The sequence below is a fragment of the Chiloscyllium punctatum genome, chromosome 4, assembly GCF_047496795.1.
Source record: "Chiloscyllium punctatum isolate Juve2018m chromosome 4, sChiPun1.3, whole genome shotgun sequence".
Lineage (NCBI taxonomy): Eukaryota > Metazoa > Chordata > Chondrichthyes > Orectolobiformes > Hemiscylliidae > Chiloscyllium > Chiloscyllium punctatum.
In genome coordinates, this window is record NC_092742.1 from 79,891,670 (window position 1) to 79,916,775 (window position 25,106).

At 42.0% G+C, this 25,106-nt stretch overlaps 1 protein-coding gene across 14 annotated transcripts in view; it reads right to left on the minus strand.

Moving 5' to 3' along the window:
• The window catches only part of LOC140476467 (alpha-(1,6)-fucosyltransferase), a 741,369-nt gene that overhangs the window by 23,963 nt on the left and 692,300 nt on the right, over positions 1–25,106 (minus strand). For all 14 annotated transcript variants that reach the window (XM_072569145.1, XM_072569143.1, XM_072569136.1 and 11 more), the window contains 2 exons: positions 8,627–8,873; positions 2,725–2,901 (listed from right to left, as the gene is read on the minus strand). In XM_072569145.1, the coding sequence (XP_072425246.1) occupies positions 2,725–2,901; positions 8,627–8,873 (424 nt within the window). The remainder of the gene's footprint in view (positions 1–2,724; positions 2,902–8,626; positions 8,874–25,106) is intronic.

The window sequence follows — 25,106 nt, forward strand, 5'->3', positions numbered from 1 at the left end:
TTAGCAATATTTTAATGATACAGTGGTTAATTTGTTGCAATCTCATTTTACAGTACACATGTTAATTGATAATTTAATGGCAATTTTCTTTTTATTTTATGCGACATCTAACATGGAACGTTTCACTACACAAGGAATATTAGATTCTATCTTTCTATATTTTGACAGTGAAAGCCCTGGCAACTTCTCTTACGCAATTCTCTGCTACTCACCTCACAACATATGCATGCTGCATCCTTAATGCTGCTTCCGTACAACCTTGTGGTCAGCAGAGGAGCAGAGTCCTCGTCAGTGATGGGACTTGAAGGCATTTATGCTGCTGGCATCATATTTAAACCAGTTCAATCACTTTCAGCCAGGAACTGCCCTGAGCGTGTTGCTGTGCCATTCAAAATGACAGAGTGGCACACTGGCACCTCACTTTACAGACAAGGATCTGAAGGTCCTGATGGACAGGGTGGAGGGCATGAGGGCTGTCCTCTCACCCAGGACTGGCAGAGGAGCCCATAGCACCAGATCCTGCCAGCCTGGCTCTATGTAGCCACCCAAGTCAGTGCAATTTCCTCAGTCTGGAGGAACTTGCAGCCAGGCTGCAGAAAGGTTAATGACCTTCTGTGCGCAGCAAGGACAAGTGCCACTACCTTCTTTCTGCTATCTCACATTCCCTGTAACCACACCCACTTGCCACCAATGCTCAGAGTCTACCACCCTCAATATTTCATTCAGCATTTCCCCTCACTGGCTCTCATCCATCCTATCCTCCCAAACTGCTAACATTCCCTGGCTTCTGAGCTTCAGCTCAATCACTGGGGACCCCTTTTTCGACTGAAGATGGACCAGGCCCTTAAGTAACTTCCCTGCAGTTTCCCAATTGAATCTGTGGTAATCCACAGACTGATTGAACCTGACCTGCTGAAGTGACTGCTCCCAACTTCCCAAACTCTAAGGACATGGATTCCCAAACCCTGGTGACATCAAGCACTCAACTGACTCTGGCCAACTCATGGGACTGAAACTGGACAATGCCTTTGACTAAGTGGCTGAACATTGAGCACAAGGAATGGCCCTTTCAGGCTTTCAGAAATGGCCATTTGGTGGAAGGTACGACATGCCTGCCCCTTGACTATCTAGTGCTGACAAGCATGGCAAGCGGCCTGGCTTTACTCAACTTAAAGGCAAAATGACATAAGGTCCAAAAGAAGCAGCAAAGCACAAAAAGCCAATGCAAGGCCATAAGCATTCTCTCTCCTTTGGAGTCCTACTTCCACGAAGGAAGATGGCTGTGGTTGGTGGAGGTCAGTCATCTCAATCCATGGACATCGATGCAGCAGTTTCTCAAGGTTACTGTCCTTGGCTCAACTATTTTCAGCTGCTTCAAATTGGTGTCGTAAGGGTGTTTGATTGGTTCGGTCATGAGAATGGGTGGGCACAGAGAGATGATTCCTGCCTGGCAGCAGGTTATGTTCCTGTGTTACTGGCCTTAATAGCAATGTGAAACTTACCCTTTCCAGAATCTTCCTGCTTCTAAGCCCCAGTAAAGATGCTTAAAAGCCTTATCCGGTTCAGTCCTAAAATGGCAATTAGGATCCTTAGTAGGTCCCAAGATCCATATTTGCATTTTAAATGGTATTTGGTGAATGGGCCTGGTTATACATAGTGGGAAGAACAAGGGGAATATTGCAGTGGCTTTCAATAACATTTATTTCATGGGAAGTTGTCATCACTTGGTATACCAGCACTTGTAGCTACAATCAAGGAGGAGATAGTGAGCAGCCTTCCTTAACTGCAAGACAGTTTGGTGCAGGGTTACATGTGGTGCTATTAGGAAAGGAGTTCTCAAACTTGAGTCAGTGACAGTGAAGTTACAATGACATCCTTCCAAATTAGGATGATGTGCGACCTCGAGGGGGACCTGCAGTCAGTGACATTACTATGCACCTGCTGTCCTTGTCCTTCTGATTGGGGAAACAGGGTGGCAGTTGTGTCGTGCTGTTTATGAAGCATTAACACCCAGTTTTTGCCAGACGGGGACAGCCCCAGGTAACAAATGTGCAAATATTTGTGCCATGATACATTGCACAATGCATGTCCTTTGAAACTTAGGCACCTGGTGATTCCCCTTTAACAACTCAGTAGATCATATCAGTGGCTTACTTTTTAATTCACCTCAAAACATCTGCTGTAGTTTATTCGCCCTTTCCAGTTACTCATCCTGCAATCACTCCATATGCTCCCCAAACTATTAACGCTCAATCTTTACTAATGCCATTATTTCACTGTTAACCCATTTTTCTTCTCTTCATCTCATTTTCCCAATCACAACAACAAACTTGGGTGAAGTCAGTTGATGTTGGACACAGGGGGGCTAATCAAAATGAGAAACCGGTAAAGATAATTATTCTTCTTAAGAAACCCCAGAATCAGGAAAAATCTGTTTCAATTTCTGATTCCTGCTCCGTGCAATCGATGTTCAGATGAGCACCTTTGGCGGAAACGCCACGCTCATCAAGAAGTTATTTTCCTCAGTTCTGACTTCTTCTCTCTCAGATATATCTGAGATAGCAGTGAACGAAGATGTTGCCCCCAAAATGTGGCTGATGCACAAGCTGCATAATGTCGCTGTTCTACAGCAAAAAGAAGCTTTATTTTGCTCCTACCCTTTTACAGCTCTCCACAATTCTGAAAATTCTACCGAATAACACACAGGACCTTAAAGCTGCTTACTTTGACTTAGCTTCCTGTAGCAGAGTTGGGTCGTCTGTGGCGAGGTAAACTCGTTTTTTATCAATTTCTGTCTTGCGAGCGAGAAATTTATAGTGTTCCTCCACGTGTACCATGTATTCTTCAATAGGATGATATGCTGCCTCAGTTCCAACTTTATCTGTGCGACGTACATGAATGCTGGTGGGAGCAAAGATATGAAAGGGTCAGTTTTCTCCAAGCTGCAAGTCCAGTTTGATATGCTGCTTTAAGAAGCTGCTGATTGCTATTAGATCACTATTTTATATTCGATACATGGAAAAATTGAAGGAATATAAAAGCCATTTAGCAAAGGAGCTCCAGTGACACTGGGCCACAGATAATTTACGAGTACATCACTCATACGATCAACGAGTTGAACTAGATTCTTAAAAATGTCAAGAAGGTAGAGTACGGATTTTTTGTGACTCTAATATGGCAGCTGTGAGCAGCAGATCTCTCCAGATAAAGGCTTGTGGGTGTCACTGTTAATATCGAAGAGGGAGCAGTGCAATTTTCCAGGAAAGTATCAAATGTTAATTCCAACTGAGCAGCTGACTTAACATTGATAAATTTCATAAGTCAATATTAGATACTGCATATCAAATGTACTAAATGTACACTGTTCCTAGGGGGTGAAGAATAAAACATGACATTTAAAAAAAATTAAATATCAAATTGATGAGGTTTTTTTGACCACAATCTCAGCAGCTGCAATGATCTGCGAGATGATACACAGATATGATGCATGCAGCGAGTAGCACTACTGCCTCTTAGTACCAGTGACCGGGGTTCGATTCCAGCTTCGGGTCAGTATCTGCGTGGACTTTGCATGGTCTCCCCGTGCCTGTGTGCATTTTTGCTGAGTGCTCTAGTTTTCTCCCACAGTCCAAAGCTGTGCAGGTTAGGTGGATTGGCCATGCTAAACGGCCCGTAGTGTCCAGGGATAGCGTGCAGGCTACATAGGCCATCCATGGATTACAGGAATAGGTTAAAGGGGTGTGTCTGGGTGGGATGCACCTTGGAGGGTCGGTGTGGACCTGGTTGGCTGATTAGCCTGCTTCCACACTGTACGGATCCTCTGTTCTATCAGAGGGAAGGTATGTAGATATCTTGGGAAGCTAAGGAAGCTTTCAGCAAAACTATAATGTGTGTTTTCTTACAAGTGTTATGGACCAGGCCAGAACCCCCTCAAAACATCTCAAGGAGGTAGTGCGGATCCTAACTTTGCTCGTTGTTTTAAGCAGGTGTAAAGTGAATATTCCAGGAGGGATGCAGCTGGTCCCAACCACTTAGTTTTGAGCAAAAAATAATTTATTTGCAAGATTACCGATTGAAACACAAACAAAAGAGAACTGAATATGGAATAACATAATCTATCCTAAAACACAACAGAATATCCCAACTGAATGATGCTGTTCCAAATTCCTGCAATAATCCCCACAAACACCCCTTTGCACAAAAAGGAAAACTCCAATACAGGGTTTTACAGGGGAGATGTCAGACAGAGAGAGTGATGGCAGAGAGATTCAGCATGGAACACCTTCTTCCAAGTAGATGTTTCTTTGACCAGCAGCTTCAAACTGACTGACTGCTTTTTCTGAACAGCCAGACAGCTAAAACCAAACCAAAACTACTTTGAGCTGGGAGGACTGGCCACTCCCCTTTCATTGTACAAGTGCTTTTTCTTTTAAATTTGAAAGCTTGTTCAAGTCGAACAAGCCAGACATAACGGAACCTGTGTTGTTAAAAAGAAACCAAGGACGACATCACCTTGTTAAAGGAGCATCACGTTATGAATGAAAGAGACGCCTCAAACAATTTAGATACCGCATTGATCATAGAAAAGGAAATATTTGAATTTGAAAGAAGATTGGGACCCTGATGCTTAGGGCAAAGGAAGATTTGAGTGGTTTATGCTAGTGCCTAGGTATTCAAAATGAGAATCTACTTTGCAAGAGAGACATTTAATTCTTGGATAGAGCTACATCCAAGAAACAATTTACATTTTATACTGCCAATAATTCTTCTAAATTATTTTAATTTCCAAAGGAAATTTTGCTGCAGACTTTAGCCCTACATGAATCCCATCCAACATTGTGAGCCATTTCTGTTTGACTCTGAACAGCTCTGAATGTTACTGAATGATCTCTGTCTTGTTTCTTCCGACCGCTTCTAATTACCTTATGCGCCACTCCTCCTTAAAACTTCTCTATCACCCTTTGCAGGACTCAGTTCAATCAGCTCTCCTTTGCTGACCTTTATTGCGCTTGATTCTTGACAGCCTGTTTCCTCTGAACCCAATCTTTCATTGGAATAGATTTGATGAACTGACCCTTTCCACCCTCCTGGCTCTCTGCTCTTCCTTTCACAATCATTAACCTCCCTCTTCTGCTGGCCTCATCAGATTCACGGAGAGACAGCTTCTAACATGTGACATCATTGCCCAGTTTTGCTGGACCAGGCTCAACCTTTATTGGTTCATGGACAACTCTCAACCATTCATTGGCTTGTTGATACCACTGGACAACCTCAACAGCCCTTAAAAAGCATTGTTTACAAACAATGACAAACAGAACCTTTGCTTGGGGATGCTCCCAGTTGGTTTTGCAGTGGTGATAAATCGACCACTTCTCATCATGGGTTATCAGACTTAAATTTAGCACGATTTCAAAAGAAAATCTCTTTTATAACAGCAATGAGTTTCACCTATTCCCCGGCATCGTTTCATCTCTATTTGTCTCACCATGTTCAGAGCCAGGGGCTGGTGACAGTGTACTCTTCAAGATGGCAGCTTGGGCAAGATGACATCTCCAGCCCAGTGGGACTCATGGCCCAACGGCGGCCTGGCTTGTCAGCGGAGCGAGAGGACTCTTGGTTGTGGGGGGAGTGTGGGCTCAGCAAAGTGGGTCCAGTATCAAAGAGATAGCATCTGAAATCGGGCAACCCCTATGTTGGTGGGTCTGGCACAGGTGGCAGCAAAGTGGTGGACATCTCTCTTGAGGGTAAGTGTCAGCATGGACTGGATCAGAATGACTGATATCCTGAACTTCATTTTTCTAATTTATTCCAATGATCTATAATGATAGATTGTTTATCACTTTACTTTTCCAATTTCTTTTTGTTCCCAAGAATTTTATCTTAAGTATGTGAACCTTGGTTACCTGAGATGGTGCTGTAATGTGGTGACTGCCAACTTTAAACTGTGCATGCGACAATAAAGTTCATTCAAAGGTGGTTTTAATTCCAGACCCAAACCCCTCAATATGTTAATCCATTTTATCTCCTCTTCTGGTCTCTCTTGAGCCTTTCCCCTTCCCCCTCCCTTTCTTGTCAGCCAGCCATTCCTTAACAACCCCTTAATTCTTACCACAACCCATCACTGCAACCTTTGCATTGACCTCCTGCCACCCCTGTCTGAATGCAACTTGAGCAGGTCTACAGTGAGCTCCTGTATCTATTGCAGCACTCTCTGAAGGACCCAGATGACACATCCTTCTCACAAGGAGCTACCCAAAAGGACTCAACCCTGTTTCTCATTGGTTTTCCAATGCAGCACATTTATTGATGTATAACTTTGCTTCAATTCAAGGGTTTTATTGAAAGGGAAAAAGACTCTGTTCTGGCAAAAGAAGACTGATGTGTTCCTAATTAGATAGCTCTTTCAATGAACTGGCACAGGCATGACTGACTATGTGGCTTCCTACTGTGCTGGATTATTCTATAATCTACATCAGTTCATCTCCCCCACAAACTTATATTCAAAACCTGAAACATCAAATTGGTCCAGGCTAAGGAGTGAGAAAAGCTAAAGCCTTTTGATGTAAATGTCAAGTGACCAGTGTTAACAGTAAACTGTTCCATCATTCACAACATTTGAGGACAAATAAAATATTTGATAAATACTCAAGTGTACAGATTTGAAATGACAGATGAAGATGTTAATGCCAATCAAACAATATCTTCAAGTCATATTTATGAATGATGGCATGTCTGATCTCCATAAATTATATAATGAGGTGAAAAGACTCTGTCAGCCAGAGAGAATCAGGCTGGCACAGTGATCAAAACGCCAAAGGGAAACATATGCATTGGTATTGTAGTTAGTTTTGAAAATCAATATAACTCGACTTTAACTCGAGAAATGTGTACACTGACCAACATTTAAACAGAAACTGTTGTTTTCTCCTGTGCCGTTCTCTCCAAACCCTATATTCTTTCTCTGTGAAGTGGTTCCATGGCAACGGGCAGCATGTGGTCCTTCCCTCACGTATCTCTGATATATGTGTGGTTCTGACAGTGAACACTGGCAGGCAATTCACCATAGGGAACATCACAGCCTCAGAAGCCAAACATGATCATACTTTGAATCTCACGTGGCAGTCTCTCTCTCTCCCCTTTTCACGTGCACACAGACCTATTCACACTCACACACAGGCACAACTTCAACAGGGGTCACTAGTCGGTGGTCAGGACTGGGAAGTGTTCCATCTTTACATCCATAACCCAAGAGACAGTGAGGCGCACTGTAGCAGCAATCTTTAAAACCAAAGTGAGATTGGCATGTGGTCAGATTGGCTAACTTGCTGTTGTACGCGGCTCAGTATTGACAAGATAAACAGGCTAAGTTGGCGAACAAAATAAATGGTTATGTTTGAAACAGAATTTCATTCTGCACAGAATTCCTTGCAGAATAATCCTGAAACATTTGAAATTTGAAACATTTTAAATTTAGGGTGCAGAATCGTTAAATTCAACACAATGTATGGATGAGCAGAGTCAAATTATATCCTTCAAGCAGCCAGCATCCATGTCGCACTTTTTACTTCCAGCACAACACAAATGTTTGTTTGCACCGATCACTGTGTGTTTGCAGATTTTATTTTGAACAAGCAGCCTTTGAACCAACGGTCAGAATTAATTTGGATTCTGCAGCTGGGAAGCTATTGATACTATAACTCAAAGTCTGAATTCTGGCAGATTTGAAATAGCAATGAAGCAGGTAATTTTTCAACCTTTCTCGAGATTTATTTAAAAAAAACATCAAATGCAAACACAGAAATGTTTGCAAGGTAATATTGGCTGTTGTTCAGTGAAGCAGACCAGGGCACATTGTGTTGCTGGCAGATTGTTTTATTTATAATTACCAAAGTTTTCAGTGTGTACTGAATTTAGAATGGATGTGGGCTGCCCAGTGAAGCTGATAGAAATCTGAAATCTTAATAGCTACTTAAAATACCTTATGTACGCATTGCATTTCAATCGTACAAAGTAAAAATAAACATTTGGCTTTGTTTCACTTCTCATAAAAGCAAAGGTAAAGATGTTTTTTTTAAATATTACTGAGCTGAATACAACCAGCCAGCAACAACTCAAGTTTCATAAGGGGATTTTATTGCAGAAAAGTATTCGAAGGTATTTCAACACATGCGAATAATCAGAGGTGTTGACTCTGATAAAATGATCAAGACGCAGGGTCAGAGCACTGGACTTTTGTGAGGATCTTGGAAGAGGAAAGCTGTCCTTTGGGAATAGACACCTTTTGCAATGCAATTTTATCAAAAAACTGATACAGAATAACCAGAGGTTGAATTACAAGGGGAGTTGAGTAATGCTAAAGTAAAAGAGACATGATGTCAAAGTTTTATTGTCTTGCCTTCATTAAGACAGAATCACAGATTCTCCACTTAGTGTCTTCTGATTAGCAGGCTGTCATTGGACAAGGGGAAAAGAAAAGTCCAGGAGACTCTTACTTCATGTCACCACATCCAGATGTGATTTAGAATTTCATTCATAATACTTGCATAATTTTGCAGTTTTAAGAGTGTGCCAGCATAACAGTTGCCTGTATTGCACCTTGTGCTGATGGAAGCAGAACTCTACCTACCCAATAATCGGATGCCTGAAGCCAAGCTTTCTTGTTGCCTCTTCAATTTCCTTCTCCAACCAAGCTTGTGGACGTATCAAATATTTAACAAACTGTGAAACCCACCAGACCGATGGATCTCCATGTAGGTGAGTTAGTCGACCTGCCAGGTCTTCAGGAATAGCCAAGGGCAGATATGGTGGTCGCGGGTGCAGGCTGTCGACGATCGGCAGTTCCACCACTTGTACATTTTTATCATTGGCCTCACCTAAAAATAAAATGAGCAGAAATCTGAATTTCACATCCATTTTGTTCAATCATGACAGCTCATCTGTACTGAACTGGTGGGAGTGAGAGGTTGCCATCCATGCCCTCGACCGTTGAATGCTGAGCTGGAACTTCAAAGGGCCTGGGACTGGTTTGAGTGTGTTATTATTTTTCTGCGTGAGTTGCACTCAGCCTGTTGTCAAAAGGGCCACTGCCCTTCATTCAGTGAGAGAGGGGATAGAAACCCAAGCCAACAAAATAAAAAATATGTTTTTAAGAACGTTTGGAAATTGCATGAAAGGATTATAGAAAAATAAATCACCTCAAGTTTTGTTTTAAAGACAAATAACTGTAGCTCCCTGGGCAAAGTGGCATTTGTTTATTGGTGACATGTTGAAATTTAAGTTTATTTTGATTAGAATCCAGTTTTAGAATTAGAATTCCTACAGTGTAGAAACAGGCCCTTTGGCCCAATAAGTCCACATTGCCACTCTGAAGAGAGTATCCCACCCGGACCCATTACCCTACATTTCCCCTGACGAATGCATCTAACCTATACAACCCTGGGCACTGTGGACAATTTAGCATGGCCTATTGACCCCATTTAAAACAAAATGGTCCAAATCTCCTCCAATGAAAATACAGCTGAAAAACACCAATAATGTGCCTTTCTACATTAAGAAGGCATACCTCTGTTCAGGCCTCAGTAGGTTCTACTGTTTTGCTTCTCCAAATTGGTGTGGAAACAAAATAAAGTCCCCATGACGGCACCACTCCTTAATTGGTAAAAATGCCATGTACAGGTAAAAACCTACCACTACAAATCTACAATTCTTAAAGGAGCATTAACAGGGGGGGAAATAAAAGAAACGTATTCTTTATACTCTTGGGTCATATGCTAGGATAGTGATGAAATTGACAATGTTTCTTGTAAAGATATACTGACACACTGATCACGAGAAATAAGTCACCAATACGTTAGCACAGCTGTACTGTATGTAGTTACTATAGTGCCACTTGGTGTTGTTAGGAAATTAGAGCTGGAAATAAAAGGTATTTTCTTTGATAAAGGAAGAACATCATGTCAATGAGCTACCCATTTCTCCCATTCTGTTTCAAACAGTTATTCATACAGTATTACACAAGAATGTTGAAAGTATTATCTTATATTCACACTTGGTACAGATTAAGGTCTCAGAAACATGTTCGACATGTTAATATATGGAGTTGGAAACCAGATCTTTTTTTTCACTGTGTGTATCAGGATCTGCTCATCCCGACATGAGGCTTATCAGCCCGATTTCAAAATGGAATAAAAGGAGAAGTGAATGAGCTAAATTTATACATTAATCTCTGTAGCCCTAGCTTGGCTGTGGAAAAATAGCATTGTTGTTCAAGTACTGAAGAAAAACACATACTGCACATGCTGGTATTTTTAAGACCATTTGAAACAATTTGATGAAACAAACAACTGCTTTTTTAAAAAGTCATATCATATTTTGCCATTAGCTAATGCATGCAAGTCAACCTTAGTAAATGGTACTTGTGACTCACTATTCAAAACAGACACTCAATGTAATGCTCCTCCTGGAAAAGGGTTTCTGGGGCTGCCCAACCAATGGGCACTCCGTTTTCAACCTCTTTTCAAATACCTGCTCCTTCTGACAAGAAACTGGCTATCCATTTAAATTGGCGTTTTTATCAAGTGAAAGAGAAAAAGGAAACGCAATGCCCATCCCTGATGGATACATTTTTTCCCCAAGGGTGGAATCAAACCCGGGTCCCTGGCACTGTGAGGCACTGTGTTATAGAAGTTCTTTGCTGGCACTTGCTCCCAGTGCCATGTCTCATTGCTCAGAGACTGCCTCTCACTCAAACTCACTTTATGTGGATTCCAATTAAAGTTTCACCCTCTGTGTTTCGAATCTGTCTGGGACCATGGGTATCTTGGTAATGTGTATTGCTCCTCAGACATCTGCTCTCGCCGCATCCTGTGATTCACACCCTGTGCTATGGAAATCCATATTTACTATCCCTTCTGATCTTCTGCTGTCTGATGCTGATCATTCTGCAGTCTTAACTGTATCCCTCAATGTCCCCACCTCAATGACTCTCAGGCTAGACGTGATATTGAATTCTTCTTTCCCGGCCTCCGTGCCCATTTCTTTGGGCAAGAGTCCTCTCCCCATCCCACAGACAGCCAGTTCTGAAGAGGTGTTGATGGATTCAAAATGTTAAATTTGCTTTCTTCCCACAGATGCTGCCAAACCTTTCCTATTCATGTACCTAACCAAATGTTCTAAGTGCACCCACACCCACCGCTTCCTCTGGAAGTTCACTCCACACCCACACAAACCACTCTCTGTGCAAAACATTTGCCCCTCATGGCCTTTTCAAATCTTTCTCCTCTCACCTTAAAAATATGTCCATTAGTTTTGAACTCCCCCACCGCAGGGAAAAGACCCTTGCTAATCACCTTACCTATGCCCCTCATGATTTTATAAACCTTATAAAAACCTTAGTACACCTCAACCTCCTACGCTCCAGTGAAAAATGTCCCAGTCTTTCCCAGTCTATTCTTATCTCTCAAACCCTCCATTCCCAGCAACATCCTGGTAAATCTTTTCTGTATCCTCTCCAGTTTAATAATATCCTTCCTGTAACAGGACCGCCAGAACTGCACATAGAAGAGGTCTCACCAACTTTCTGTACAACCGCCACATGACAGCCCCACTCCTATACTCAAAGGGTGTGAGCAATGATAGTAAGCGTGTTAAATGCTTTCCTAACCACCTTGTCTACCTGTTTCGCAAATTGCAAAAAAATTATGAACCTGAACCCCTATGTGGCTGACAAATATTGTTCATCTGTGGTTGCCAGGTGACCATGGTGACACAGTTGAGTGGTGTATTAGAGTACTTCTAAGGCTAGTTCAGAATAACCTGATTTTACAAATGCACAGGGAAGATTGGAAGGGTGACTTCCCTAAAGGTCATGAGGGAATCAGTCACTTTCATTGTTGCTTGATTGGATGGTATCTTACTCTGCCCTATCAACCCTCTAAAATCCAGGAACAGGCCATGGCACCAAAGATTGTTCTCCAGCATCTGCCCACTGGGTGTGAAGAGATCAGGAAGTCAAGAATGAGCTTTCTCTCATCTCAGCACCCTACTGGATAGAGACTGCAGCACAGAGAGCCAAGGATAGAGGAAGGTAATGTTTGTGACTTGCAGCGTGAAGGTTTGCCCAGTGTCAAATAATTACGCTGGCAATAAGCTGAGCAGGACAGGCAATTCTCCGCAGCAAGTTGCAGGAACTGAACCTAGAGTCATAGCCATAGAGATGTACAGCACGGAAACAGACCCTTCCGTCCAACTTGTCCATACTGACCAGATATCCCAACCCAATCTCGTTCCACCTGCCAGCACCCAGCCCATATCCCTCCAAACCCTTACTATGATACACCCATCCAGATGCCTTTGAAATGTTGAAATTGTATTAGCCTCCACCACTTCCTCTGGCAGTTCATTCCATTCACATACCACCCTTTGCGTGAAAAAGTTGCCCCTTAGGTTTTTTTCATATGCTTTACCCTCTTACCCTAAACCTATGCCCTCTAGTTCTGGATTCCCCCACCCCAGGGAAAAGACTTTATCTATTCTTCCTAACCATGCCCCTCATAATTTTATAAATCTCTATAAGGTCACCCCTCAGCCTCTGATGCTCCAGGGAAAACAGCTCTAGCCTATCCAACCTCTCCCTATAGCTCAAATCCTCCAACCCTGGCAACATTCTTGTAAATCTTTTCTGAACCCTTTCAAGTTTCACAACATCTTTCCGAAATGAAGGAGACCAGAATTGCATGCAATGTTCCAACAGTGGCCTAACCAATGTCCTGTATAGCTGCCGCATGACCTCCCAACTCGTGTACTCAATACTCTGACCAATAAAGGAAAGCATACCAAACGCCTTCTTCACTATCCTATCTACCTGCGACTCCACTTTTAAGGAGCTATGAACCTGCACTCCAAGGTCTCTTCATTGCGCAACACTCCCTAGGACCTTACCATTAAGTCTATAAGTCCTGCTAAGATTTACTTTCCTGACATGCAGCACTTCACATTTATCTGAATTAAAGTCCTTCTACCACTTCTCAGCCCACTGGCCCATCTAATCAAGATCCCGTTGTAATCTGAGGTAACCTTCTTCGCTGTCCACTACACCTCCAATTTTGATGTCATCTGCAAACTTAGTAAATGTACCTCTTATGCTCGCATCCAAGTCACTGTTACTTCATCAAAAAACTCAATCAAGTTTGTGAGACATGATTTCCCACGCACAAAGCCATGTTGACTATCCCTAATCAGTCTTTGAATTTCCACATAAATGTACATCCTGTCCCTCAGGATTCCCTCCAACTTGCCCACCATCGGCATTGGCCTCACTGGTCTATAGTTCCCAGGCTTGTCCCTACCACCTTTCTTAAACAGTAGCACCACGTTTGCCAACCTCCAGTCTTCCAGCACCTCACCTGTGAAAATCGATGATACAAATATCTCTGTAAGAGGCCCCGCAATCACTTCCCTAGCTTCCCACAGAGCACTAGGGTACACCTGATAAGGTCCTGGGGATTTATTCACTTTTATGCGTTTCAAGACATCCAGCACGTCCTCCTCTGTAACATGGACATTTTTCAAGACATCACCATCTACTTCCCTACATTCTATATTTTCCATGTCCTTTTCCACAGTAAACACTGATGCAAAATACTCATTTAGTATCTCCCCAACTCCTGCGGCTCCACCCAAAGGTCACCTTGCTGATCTTTGAGGGGCCCTATTCTTTCCCTAGTTACTCTTTTGCTCCTAATGTATTTGTAAAAACCCTTTGGATTTTCCTTAATTCTATTTGCCAAAGCTATCTCATGTCCCCTTTTTGCCCTCCTGATTTCTCTCCTAAGTGTACTCGTACTGCCTTTATACTCTTCGAAGGATTTACTTGACCTATCGTGCATATCTACCTAACATATGCTTCCTTCTTTTTCTTAACCAAACTGTCAATTTCTTTAGTCATCCAGCATTCTCTCCAACTACCAGCCTTTCCTTTCACCCTGACAGGAATATACTTTCACTGGATTCTCGTTATGTCTTTTCTGAAGGCTTCCCATTTTCCAGCCGCCCCTTTACCTGCGAATGTCTGCCCCCAAAAGTTCTTGCATAATACAGTCAAAATTGGCCTTCCTCCAATTTAGGACTTCAACTTTTAGATCTGGGAACCTGCTTGAGAATTCCACTTTCAGGAAGTTCATCCTGCAATACAATTAGATCCGCGATGGTGCCTTACCTTACAATTAAGCTGGAAAAGCCTCTGAGAAAATATTACTAACAGGAGTGAGGGGTGGCAAAAGGGTTTCGCGTTTTTTCAGAAATCCGCAACAAGAAACTTGTTATTTCATGTAATGATATGCAAAAGTATGAGTTTCCAGAAAATTCAAGTGAGATCGGCAACTACTGAAAAGGAAACAATTTTGATTGCCAAGTTCAGTATTTGCATACCAGCGTTTGAGATGGTCATCTCGTGGCTCGTGCAAGCAAGAGCCGTCGTTGTTTGACAACCACACTGACTCAGCAACTGGCCAATTAAAGCATTCAAATGCCATCTGCTTTAAGACATGGGATGACTGCTTCTTTGCCAATTGCTGGGTGAGCAGCCTCAGAGGAATGATTACTGATAGCGACTTGAAGGAAGACATTGAATTTGCCGTTCGTTGTAATAGAAATCTACTAGACCTAGTCAAGCACGTTGATTGGTGCCATCCCTTACAACCTTAAAGCAGAGGGAAGCTGCTTTACCTATGGTTCCTGCTGCTGCTCCTAATAGCTCCATCAATTGTACTGACTGATGGAGCATTTGTGCTCATTGAAGTGATTATTAACAAAGGTTATCGCAGTAGGCTGCAATAATTAAAGCAAAATTTCAGGCTCCAGCAGGATATGATAATTAAAAAGGCAATTTAAGTTCCACCATAATTTTGTTTATTTGCAAGGCTGGAAATTGTGCTGTCAACTTTCTGGGCTTCCAGTATAAATGTCTTTCTGTCCACAGTGACCACTTGATATCACAGTAATGAAGGGAGCTCTGTATCCTACAGCTCATGCTATATCTGGCTCCTAGTTTATTTTACATCAGTTCCTCATTTTTCTTGATCTTCCTAAATCATCTGGTGGTGGGACCCTTTCATAGAGATTACATTGTCTCTCAGGCAATTTCCTTTTCCTCCTCTTCCCTATCTTATTTCTCTTGAACCTCTTTCAAAACACTTATTCTCTGCTACACACCTCTCCATTCTCTCCTCCCAACAGCCCAAATCCATTTCACATTTCTCTTCCCTTCTCAGCCTGTGTATTGACTTCTGGATATCTCAATTTCTATTGTAACTCAACTTGTTCACCCCACTTTTGTTTTAATGCTCATCTGTCATCCTGTCACCATACCTCTCCCTCCAGGTAACCTTGTCCCCATATTCCCCACTGACCTGACAATGCCATCTCAGAAGGCTTCATTCCTTCAGTGGTCCTGATTACAGATAAAGACATCTCCATGCTTTCCTCAATGACCATATTCCCTACTGCCACCTACTATCGACCTCACTCACTTAAGCTTGTTCCAAGTCAAGTACAACCACACTTCAAAACTCTTCACTATCCTTCCTTTTGCCGTTTGCTATGAAATTTCCACAGTTATTCATCTGATCAATTCAATCTCCAATTTCAATGTATTGATTCCTGGAAAACCTCTTACTGTTTCTTGCTAGGATCATTAGCCCTGCTATGTGTTGCATGTATTGCCAAGTGTAACGTCAAGTTGTGTGGGTTCTTGAGGACCTGACATGGCCTCATGGGTGAGAAGCAACTTTCTAGGCTAATGAGAAGAGTATTGAAGAGTATTGTAGAGTAAATGAGATGTACCTTATTGCATCCCTGCAATCACAGAGCAGGTTTTACATTACTACGAAGAGTGTTGGTAGCACCTTGCTTTGGGAATGGTCTCCCACAACTTTATATACCCACCGAGCGCTCATGTCATCATCACAGTGGGTGGTGTAGTTTTGTTTTTCATTTGTTCCTGTGTTGTGAGCACCATTAACAAGGCCAGCGTTTAGGGTCCATAGACAGTTGTAAGGCCAAACACATTGCTGAGAGTCTGGAATCACATGTAGGCCACACTAGGCTAACATATTTCACTAGTGAACCAGGTGGGTTTTTCTTACAACAACCAACAACAATTTAATTCGCTGTTAAAACTTTTCATTCTGGATTTTTATTCAATTCAAATTTTACCAACTGCCATAGTGGGACTCAAACCCTTGTCCCTGATGATTAGCTAAAGGTTCTTGTTTATTCATCCAGTGATAATACCACGATGCCACTAAGTCCCTCTCATCTGTCATCACTTCTCTCCCTCCAAGTAAATTTTCCACTTCCATCTCAATCAAGTATCAACTCTTTTAGGTCTTTCCAGACACACATAAAACACTGTGCTTGCTTGGTTAACTCAATGGGTGGACTCAGAGAAAAACAAACACATTTCAGAAAGAGCTGGACACCAGAGCTGAAGCTTGGAGTTGCTTTTTAAAGAACCTTAAATAAAATCTGTTGTGAACTTAGAAACCAGTGCAATTCCAGCATGGATCCAAGCTACCTCCCAGTTCCTAAAGCATAAAGGTTTCAGACTTGAGCATCTCTGATGCACATGATTTAGCTCTCCATCACCAGATGTGACTGGGTCACATCATGCATCATCAAGTTTTGTTCTCCTCTGTAAAACATGTGATTATGACAGGAACACCCTCACCCCCAATAACAAATTTGAGGAACTCATGAGTCTTCTTGTAACGAAGGCAAAGGTGACCCATCACTCAACTCTGCCACATTCTTCCCTCTTTGGCTGTATAAGTCAAATGCCTCCCTAATCTTCTTCGTGGCCTAATATGAAACCTTGGCCTAGTTTCCTTCAAGCCCTCCTTTGCTTCAACTTGCCTTCAGCTTTACGAAAGCAGTGTCATAAAGGCTCATGACATCGCACTATTCTCATTTGGAAAAAGTTAAAAATCACAAAACACCAGGTTATGGTCCAACAGGTTTATTGGAACTACTAGCTTTCAGAGTCCAACAGTCCAACACCAGCACGTCCACCTCATTTGGAAAGATGGCTTTTAAAGTGGGAAGACCTGACAATCCACCATGTCAGGCAGTATGCGTTGGTTCAGGAAAAGTGAAAAGCTGCTGTGAGCTTAGCAGTCTCCAAACTAAGACTAGGGAAAAGAAAACACCAGAAGCATAAAACTGCTGGAAGCTGATGGTATGGAAAACCCATGTGTTTGCTTTGAAAGTGTTGAGAGGTCACAAAGAAGAAATCTCCAGAAACCAATTACAACAATGCCAACTGAACAAGGAACTGTAAACTGGGCATAAGTTATCTGAGATTTGAGCTCTGTAACGTTGCTGTTGATGGTTATAGAGTTAAATCAGCATTTCTGAAGTTTATGAGACTACTTTAAATACTTCTTGAACTGTGTAAAATAGTTTGTGCATTTTTTCCCCCTTTTGTGTGGAATAAATGTTCTTTGATGAACAGGAGATTGTCAGCCTTTCATGAATATGTTCAGGGACTGGTCAATACTGTCGACAAATTGCAAAAATAAAACTTAGGGTCTATCAAGCCTGGTTTCAATTTGGGATCCTATCTGTTCAGCATTATAGTCAGCTGAGATCTTAACAACTTCTTTCTGTGGTCCCTGACAGATTTTTAAAAGAAAATGTCCTTCATGGGATTTCTGACCCATTACTGAAAGAATATAGCAAACGTTTTATTAGCCAACAGCCATGGGACTAGGAATTTGCCAATTGATCAAATATTCCAGATAATCAAGAGGTCCAAATAATTAACATAAAAACACACATTAAGTAATAGAAACATAATGCATGGGATGTACACATTACACAGTTATGCTTTACTTTCAGCATGCATCACTTAAATAGTAATGCAACTTTGCCCAAAATAAAACTTAATGGCAGAGAACCCTCTCACAGACACCCTCAACTGACGACTCAGACATCACAATGGATCATGGAATTTGAGGATAAATTGACTTGAAACTGAATCAACTGTTGATAATGCGTGTGGCCATTTGATTGAACAATAAGTATACTTACATTGAGATATGTAAATTAAAAACTATAATAATTGATCAGAATAACATAGTAAACTTCACAGTACTGTATTTGAGATAGATAACTTTGACCAATTTATTAAGAGAGCCAGTTCACAAAGAAGTGCCAGTTAAAACAAAGTTTACTGCACTTTGTTCAGCTATTTCACAAGGCAGTTAAAAGTCAACAACATGACTGTGGGTCTGGAATCATATGTAGGGCCAGGTGTGATAAGAATACTAAATTTCCATCTATAAACGACATTAACGAATCAGATGAGGTTTTTTGCAATAATTAATGATAGCTTCATTGCCAGTGTTACTGAAACAATCTTTCAGTTCTAGTTTTTTTTATTAACAAGAACAGAAAGTGCTGGAAAAGATCGGAAGGTCTGGCAGCACCTGTGAAGAGAAAGCAGAGTTAACATTTCAGGTCCAGGGACCCTTCTCAGAATGGGTTTTGAGAAAGGATCACTTGACTTGAAACGTGAACTCTGATTAGCGAATTTTGAGAAGATTTGTAGCTCACATTGAGATTCTGGATGTAAATTTGCTCGCTAAGGTGGAAGGTTCGTTTTCAGACGTTTCGTCACCATACTAGGTAACATCTTCAATGAGCCTCCGGACTGCTGATGTTTCCTGCTTTCTATTTAGGATACCATTTACCACCCCCTGAGAAAAAGAACTGGAAATGTCATCACCATAGGAAATGACATCACCAACCCAAAGAAACTCAAACATATAAATAGGAAGCAGGAAATATCAGCAGTACTTTATCCAGAGGCTCACTGAAGACGTTACCTAGTATGGTGACAAAACGTCTGAAAATGAACCTTCCAGCTCAGCGGGCAAACCTACATCCAGCAAACTCTGATTTCTCTCTATAGATGCTAACAGACCTGCTCACCTTTTCCAGAAATTTCTCTTTTTGTTTCTGATTTCCAGCATCTGCAGTTCATTTGTTTTTTTTTTAAATCTAGATATTTATGAATTCATTTCAATTTGACCAGTTGCCATGGGGGGGACTTTGAACCCATGACCCATTAGCCGAGGCCTCTGGGTTACTTGTCCGGTAACATTAGCACTGTGCCAACACCTCCCAAATGATAGTTTCATCTCTTCAGGTACCATGCCACTCCTTACTAATACCTCTCCTCAAAAGCAAACAACGGATTTTTAACCCCTCTTTTCTATTCAAAGTCAAGTTTGTTATTCATATCCTAAATTACCTTTCATAATTGCTTTAGATTCATATTTGAAAGCTCTCCTTTCCCTTCTCCTGCATAACACCGAAACACTCCCAATTAATCAAAAACAGCATGCTGTGACTTTGGCGATGGAATGTTTGCCTTTCTTGGCTTCCTCAAGGTGTAATCTTCAACCTCTGGTCTGCTTATTGGAATCCTGTCTTCTCCATGTCTCTCCTCAGCCCAGTGGAACAGCCTCACTTGGCTGTTTTCCTGGACCTTCTGAAGCAACATGAGAGCGTACGCTGATGATACCTCAGACTCTCACTTCACCATCTCCCTTGATCCTTTTCCTGCTGTTGTGCTCTCAGGTTGCTTATCGGACATCTGTTTGCGAATAAGACATCAACTTTGGTCGCCTTCACAAACTGTATACCTTTCTCATTAAGTCTAGCTCCATCACCAGCCACTGGAGCAGGTTAAACCAGGCTGTTTGCAATCTTGGTGCAGTGCTTGACCATGAAGTGCACTTCTCACTTCATATTCTCTATGTCAATGGGATAAGTTTTAGAATTCGAATTCGAATTCGAAATCCGACATGCCCTTCGGCCCAGCAAGTCCACACTGAACCTCTGAAGAGTATCCCACCCAGACCCATTCCCCTATTACTGCACACTTTCCCCTGACTAATGCATGTAACCTACACATCCCTGAATGCTCTGCACAATTTAGCATGGCCAATTCACCCAACCTTTGGAAGGAGTAAATCGGAGCACCGGGAGGAAACCCACGCAGAAAATGTGCAAACTCCACACACACAGATGCCCGGAATTGAACCTAGGTCCTTGGCGCTGTGAGGCAGCAGTGCTAACCAATGAGCCAATGTGCTGCCCGCTATGGCAACCTTCTCAACATTGCCTGCTTTCATCACCTGCTGTTGAAATGCTTAGCCGTTCCTATACACCTCCAGATTTGCCTATTCCAATGGTTTCCTCAAAGGCCATGCATCCATTAACTTCTGTAAACCTCTGCTCACCACAATTCAGCAGCTCATATCCTAACCCAGACCAATATCCTGTCCTGTGACACTGGTTCTCCAACACCTCAAATTTACAATTCTGAAACTCATCCTTGAGCCACTTTGTGGACCACGTCTCTCAGACCTCTAACCACTCGACCGCTCTATTCTTCCAACTCTGGTCATTTCTTGCTAAGAGAATACAGTCTTAACAGCAGAGGTAAGCCATTCAGGAAGGCAGTTGAGAAGCAGCGTTTTCCCACAGAGCTCAATAGGAAGACCAAAACTCATCCAAAATTTGCAGCTCTATGTTTGTTACATTTTGTAGCAAGCAAGTTTTCATAGACTTTGAAACATCTGTAAATGGAAATGTATGTAGTGTGACCTTACGATCCAGGTATGGTCTATGCCCTTTGTGAACATCAAGGCTCTAGTTTTATTTGCCCCTGTCTGGTAGAAAATAGTTGGAGGGGTTGATAAAATAACCTTCTCTAATCGGGTTGCTTAATCAGTGCAATCCAATGTTAATCTACTCTTTTGAGCAGATAAGAAGGGCACCTGCAGGAAGGAATCAGTGTCCTAATTTAAGTAGGCAGTGATCAAAGTCAACAGGAGCCATTCCCAAAAAAAAGACCTAGGTGACTGTTTCAGGCTTACTATTGGCTTTGCCAAGAGGCCAAAACCTCTTGGAAACCACATTGTGAGCCAAGAACAAAGATTAACATGTATTTTCCAGAGTTTCTAAATGGGGAAAGGTGCTCTACTGAGCCTTACAGAGGCGCCTTGGATCTCCCATGCAGTGGAATAATTCCACCACTGGACTGTGCTAACTCTTCCTTTATCCCTGTTGTGGAAAGATCCCTCAAACACTGATAATAGAACACTACACCACCTCCCCCTCAGGCATGTCCTCTCCCCTGCCAGTTTGGGGGCTCAAGCCCATGAAACAGTCACACACAGACCTGGCTGTGGACTGTGATCCCAGCCATTAGATTGGTGCTTTGGCCTGCTACCAAGGAGAAGGTTATAACATTTTGTAAGATGAGGTACAGTTATTGAGATTGCCAAGGTCAAAGCTTGCAGAGATCCTGCTGCTGCCCTCTTCAATTTCTGTGACTGGGCGTTCCGTGTGCGTGGCTCTTAAGGGGGAAAGGAATATCAGCTCTTTCATCCATCGACATTCAAGCTCCACTCAGAGACCAAGCTATTTATCGAATTACGTTCACCTTCCCTTCAAATTCAAAGTGAGTCATCAGACCTGGCAGCTAATGAAACTTGCTTGCCAATCTAGCGCTGGCTCCCTATGAAGTGGGTCCTGCTCATTGCACAGATGTCCAGAAACTGGCAGAGAGACAGGCACATGACAGTCTGCACCAGATACGAATGAATGGCTGACTGCACCCGGTGTGCAACATACCTTATTAACACCGCCTTGGGAAATCATATCAAAGTGAGCAGCTTCAGCATCCAGCTCTGTTTCAAAGGTATCTCATAGTGAATGCTCCCAAAATGTGAAGCAGCCTTTCATCTCAGTTCTACTTAATGGCGTTCCACATTAGTCATGACTGCTGACTTGGAATTCAAGACTGTACAAGACTGAATAGTTCAATCACACAGAAAAAACAGAAGAACAGTGTACACTGTTAGAGATATTGTTCATGCTTAACATATCAGATGGTGGGAGGGGAAAAGGTCCACCGTCTCTGGAGAGGTTTGACACTCTTACCAATGGTATGAATTGCAGTGCACAGCAGGTCATGATACAGTGCTTTCCAGATACACAGGCTTTTTCTTCTGTGAGGAGTTTACAGTAAATGGGACTGTGACTGTTTAAATTAAACCTTAGATTCACTGGCAAAGATATCCTGGAAAAAAAAACTGTGCATGCAAACCTTAAAGTTGAATATAATTAGCTTTCCCACTTTCTGGTCACTGTACCCGATTAACTCCTGCAGACAATCCCACAACACAGGGGGATCCTAAAAAATTACACTTACAAACTATGTTGCAAACCATCTCTTTTGGGAAAACATTGTAGTTGATTGGTCCATATGAAGTTTGGTTTGGTCTGTTTCAGGGATGATTTACTCCAAATTTGCAACATTTGATGAGTCCAGAGAAAGGCTTGAGGTAGTACATCTGAGAGGACGCACCAGCGTCCAAGAGTTCATTTACAGATTACATAGTCTCCCCCCCATTTATGGCAAATTGTAATTAGCTCAATTTCTACATACTTATTACTTAAAACAGCATTGCAGACTGACAAACATCGTCCCAGAACATTGAACAATTCACCAACAGTCCGATGGGAACCTTATAAAATAGGAGGACAGGTAGTTAAAATCTGGGTAAATTTATAAAAGCTCCAATATTGCTTCCCTTACATTTCAGGAAAACATTCTGAACCATACTTAGATTATTAACGGTGTGCTTGCAACAAAAAGTGCAATAAAATGTCCTTTTTAAATTAAAAAAAAACTCAGATCCAAGGTATTCTCAGTGCATCGCTGTAATATTCAACCATTTATCAAATGCAGGCTTATGGTGTAATCATTCAGGTTTGGATTATACATTTCCATTCCTGAAGTAATTCTTTACATCCATACCCAAATCATTGCTCTGACTGTACTTCATATTATTAAAAAGATAAGAGAGTGCACTGCTATTCCGTCGATAGGTTGCAGTGGAGATTCTTTTACATATTTTCACAGAACGGAGGAGTTTGGTTGCCCATTCCTAACTACCCTTGAATAGAGCCTTGCAAAGCTGTTTCAGAAGGTAGTTATGAGTCAGTCCCATTGTTTTTGGTCTGGATGATACAAGGCCAAACCAAGTAGGGATGACAAATTCTCTTCCAGAAAAAGCAGATAGATTTCTACAACAATTGACTATAGTTTCACAGTCATCATAACTGGCAGTCGCTTTATGTTTCAGATGGATTACATCAATCCCATCAGCTTCTACATTAAGATTTGAAGTAATGCTTTGTGATATAACCACTCTGCCTCGAACTGTCTGGAAGGTATCAATAAGATCTTTACAAAAGACTGAAGTTAAAACCATGGAATTGAATAGAAAGTATTGGACCAAAACTTGAAAGGGTTCAGAAAAGACTTACAACGATGTTGCCAGGGTTGGAGGATTTGAGCTATAGGGAGAGGTTGAATAGGCTGGGGCTGTTTTCCCTGGAGCGTCAGAGGCTGAGGGGTGACCTTATAGAGGTTTATAAAATCATGAGGGGCATGGATAGGATAAATAGACAAAGTCTTTTCCCTAGGGTGGGGGAGTCCAGAACTAGAGGACATAGGTTTACGGTGAGAGGGGAAAGATATAAAAGAGACCTAAGGGGCAACTTTTGTATGCAGAGGAAGGTGAGTGCATGAAATGAGCTGTCCGAGGAAGTGGTAGAGTCTGGTACAATTACAACATTTAAAAAGACATCTGGATGAGTATATGAATAGGAAGGGTTTGGAGAGATGTGGGCCAAATGCTGGCAAATAGGACTAGATTAGATTAGGATGTCTGGTCGGCATGGACGAGTTGGACCGAAGGGTCGGTTTCCATGCTGTACATCTCTCTGACTCTATGGTCAAGAAATTGGGTGAATAGTAGTAGACATCAAAAGTATGTTGGTTGAACAGGTCCTCACATTGACAGGATGTGGTCAGTTGGTGACCCAGAGGGATCTGTACTGGGAAGTGAAGTGGACCAAGTCCTCTGAAGTTCTGAGATGAATATCGATGTTCGCACTCCAGCAAGTCACACTTGTCTAGCAATTAAAGCAACCAGACACTTGTTGCATTGCACTCATGTGTTTAATTGATCAGCTTGAAAGTATTCTCCAGAGAAATGCCAATATTGACAAGCCATACAGACGATTCCATTTGGTTTCTCAGTAACATCAAGGAAATGTAACAGCCAGCTAAAGAAAAACCTCTGCTATGGTAATGCACATTGAAAAGGACTTTGAAAAAATCAGTTCAGGATTAAGACCTCAGACTGGAACAGGGCAGATTTTAAGGGTCTACATGTTGAACTGGAGCAGGCTGATGGAAAAGCACTTTGGTAGATTAACCAGTGAATATAAAATGGGAGACTTCCAAAAGAGAGAGGCTGCAAGCCAGGCACATACCCTTGAGAAATAAAAATGGAGCATGGAAAGCGAGAGGACCTTGTACAAATAAAGATATTGATGAAAAAGTAAGGAAGAGAAAGGAGGTACAAGATGCATATAGGAGTAATATTAGCAATAGAAATCGAGGAATGGATCTCAAATGCAGCAGAGAGGCTTTGGCTGGAATAAGGCAGGCTGAAGAAAGGACAGCAGGCTCCATGAAAACAAATGGTAAGACGTTCTTCAATATCTTAACAGGAAAAAAATTAGCCAAGGATAGAGTAAGGCCCATAGGTTAACTGCTTGTTGAAGCAAAGGATATGACTGTGGTACTAAATGAATATTTAGCATCTGTCTTTACTAAATAAGAAGACAATGATAACGGCCCAGTCAATAATGTAGTTGTTGAGCAATTGAACAGTGTAATGATACATAAAGAAGAGGTGCTCAATATGCTGGCAGCGTTCCTGGTAGAGAAGTTACCAAGCCTGGTTGGGACGCATCCTAAATTGCTATGAGGGGCAAGGGAGTGAATTGCGGAGCAGGTGACAGATATTTTCCAGGTCTCTCTGGACACAAGATTAGTCCCAGGGCACTGGATGGTTTCTCCACAGGAGGGTAAGGAAATTCGGTATGCTTCCAGTGATTCTGATCAATTTTTATAAATGCATCACAGAACGCATCCTACCTGGAAGCATCACAGC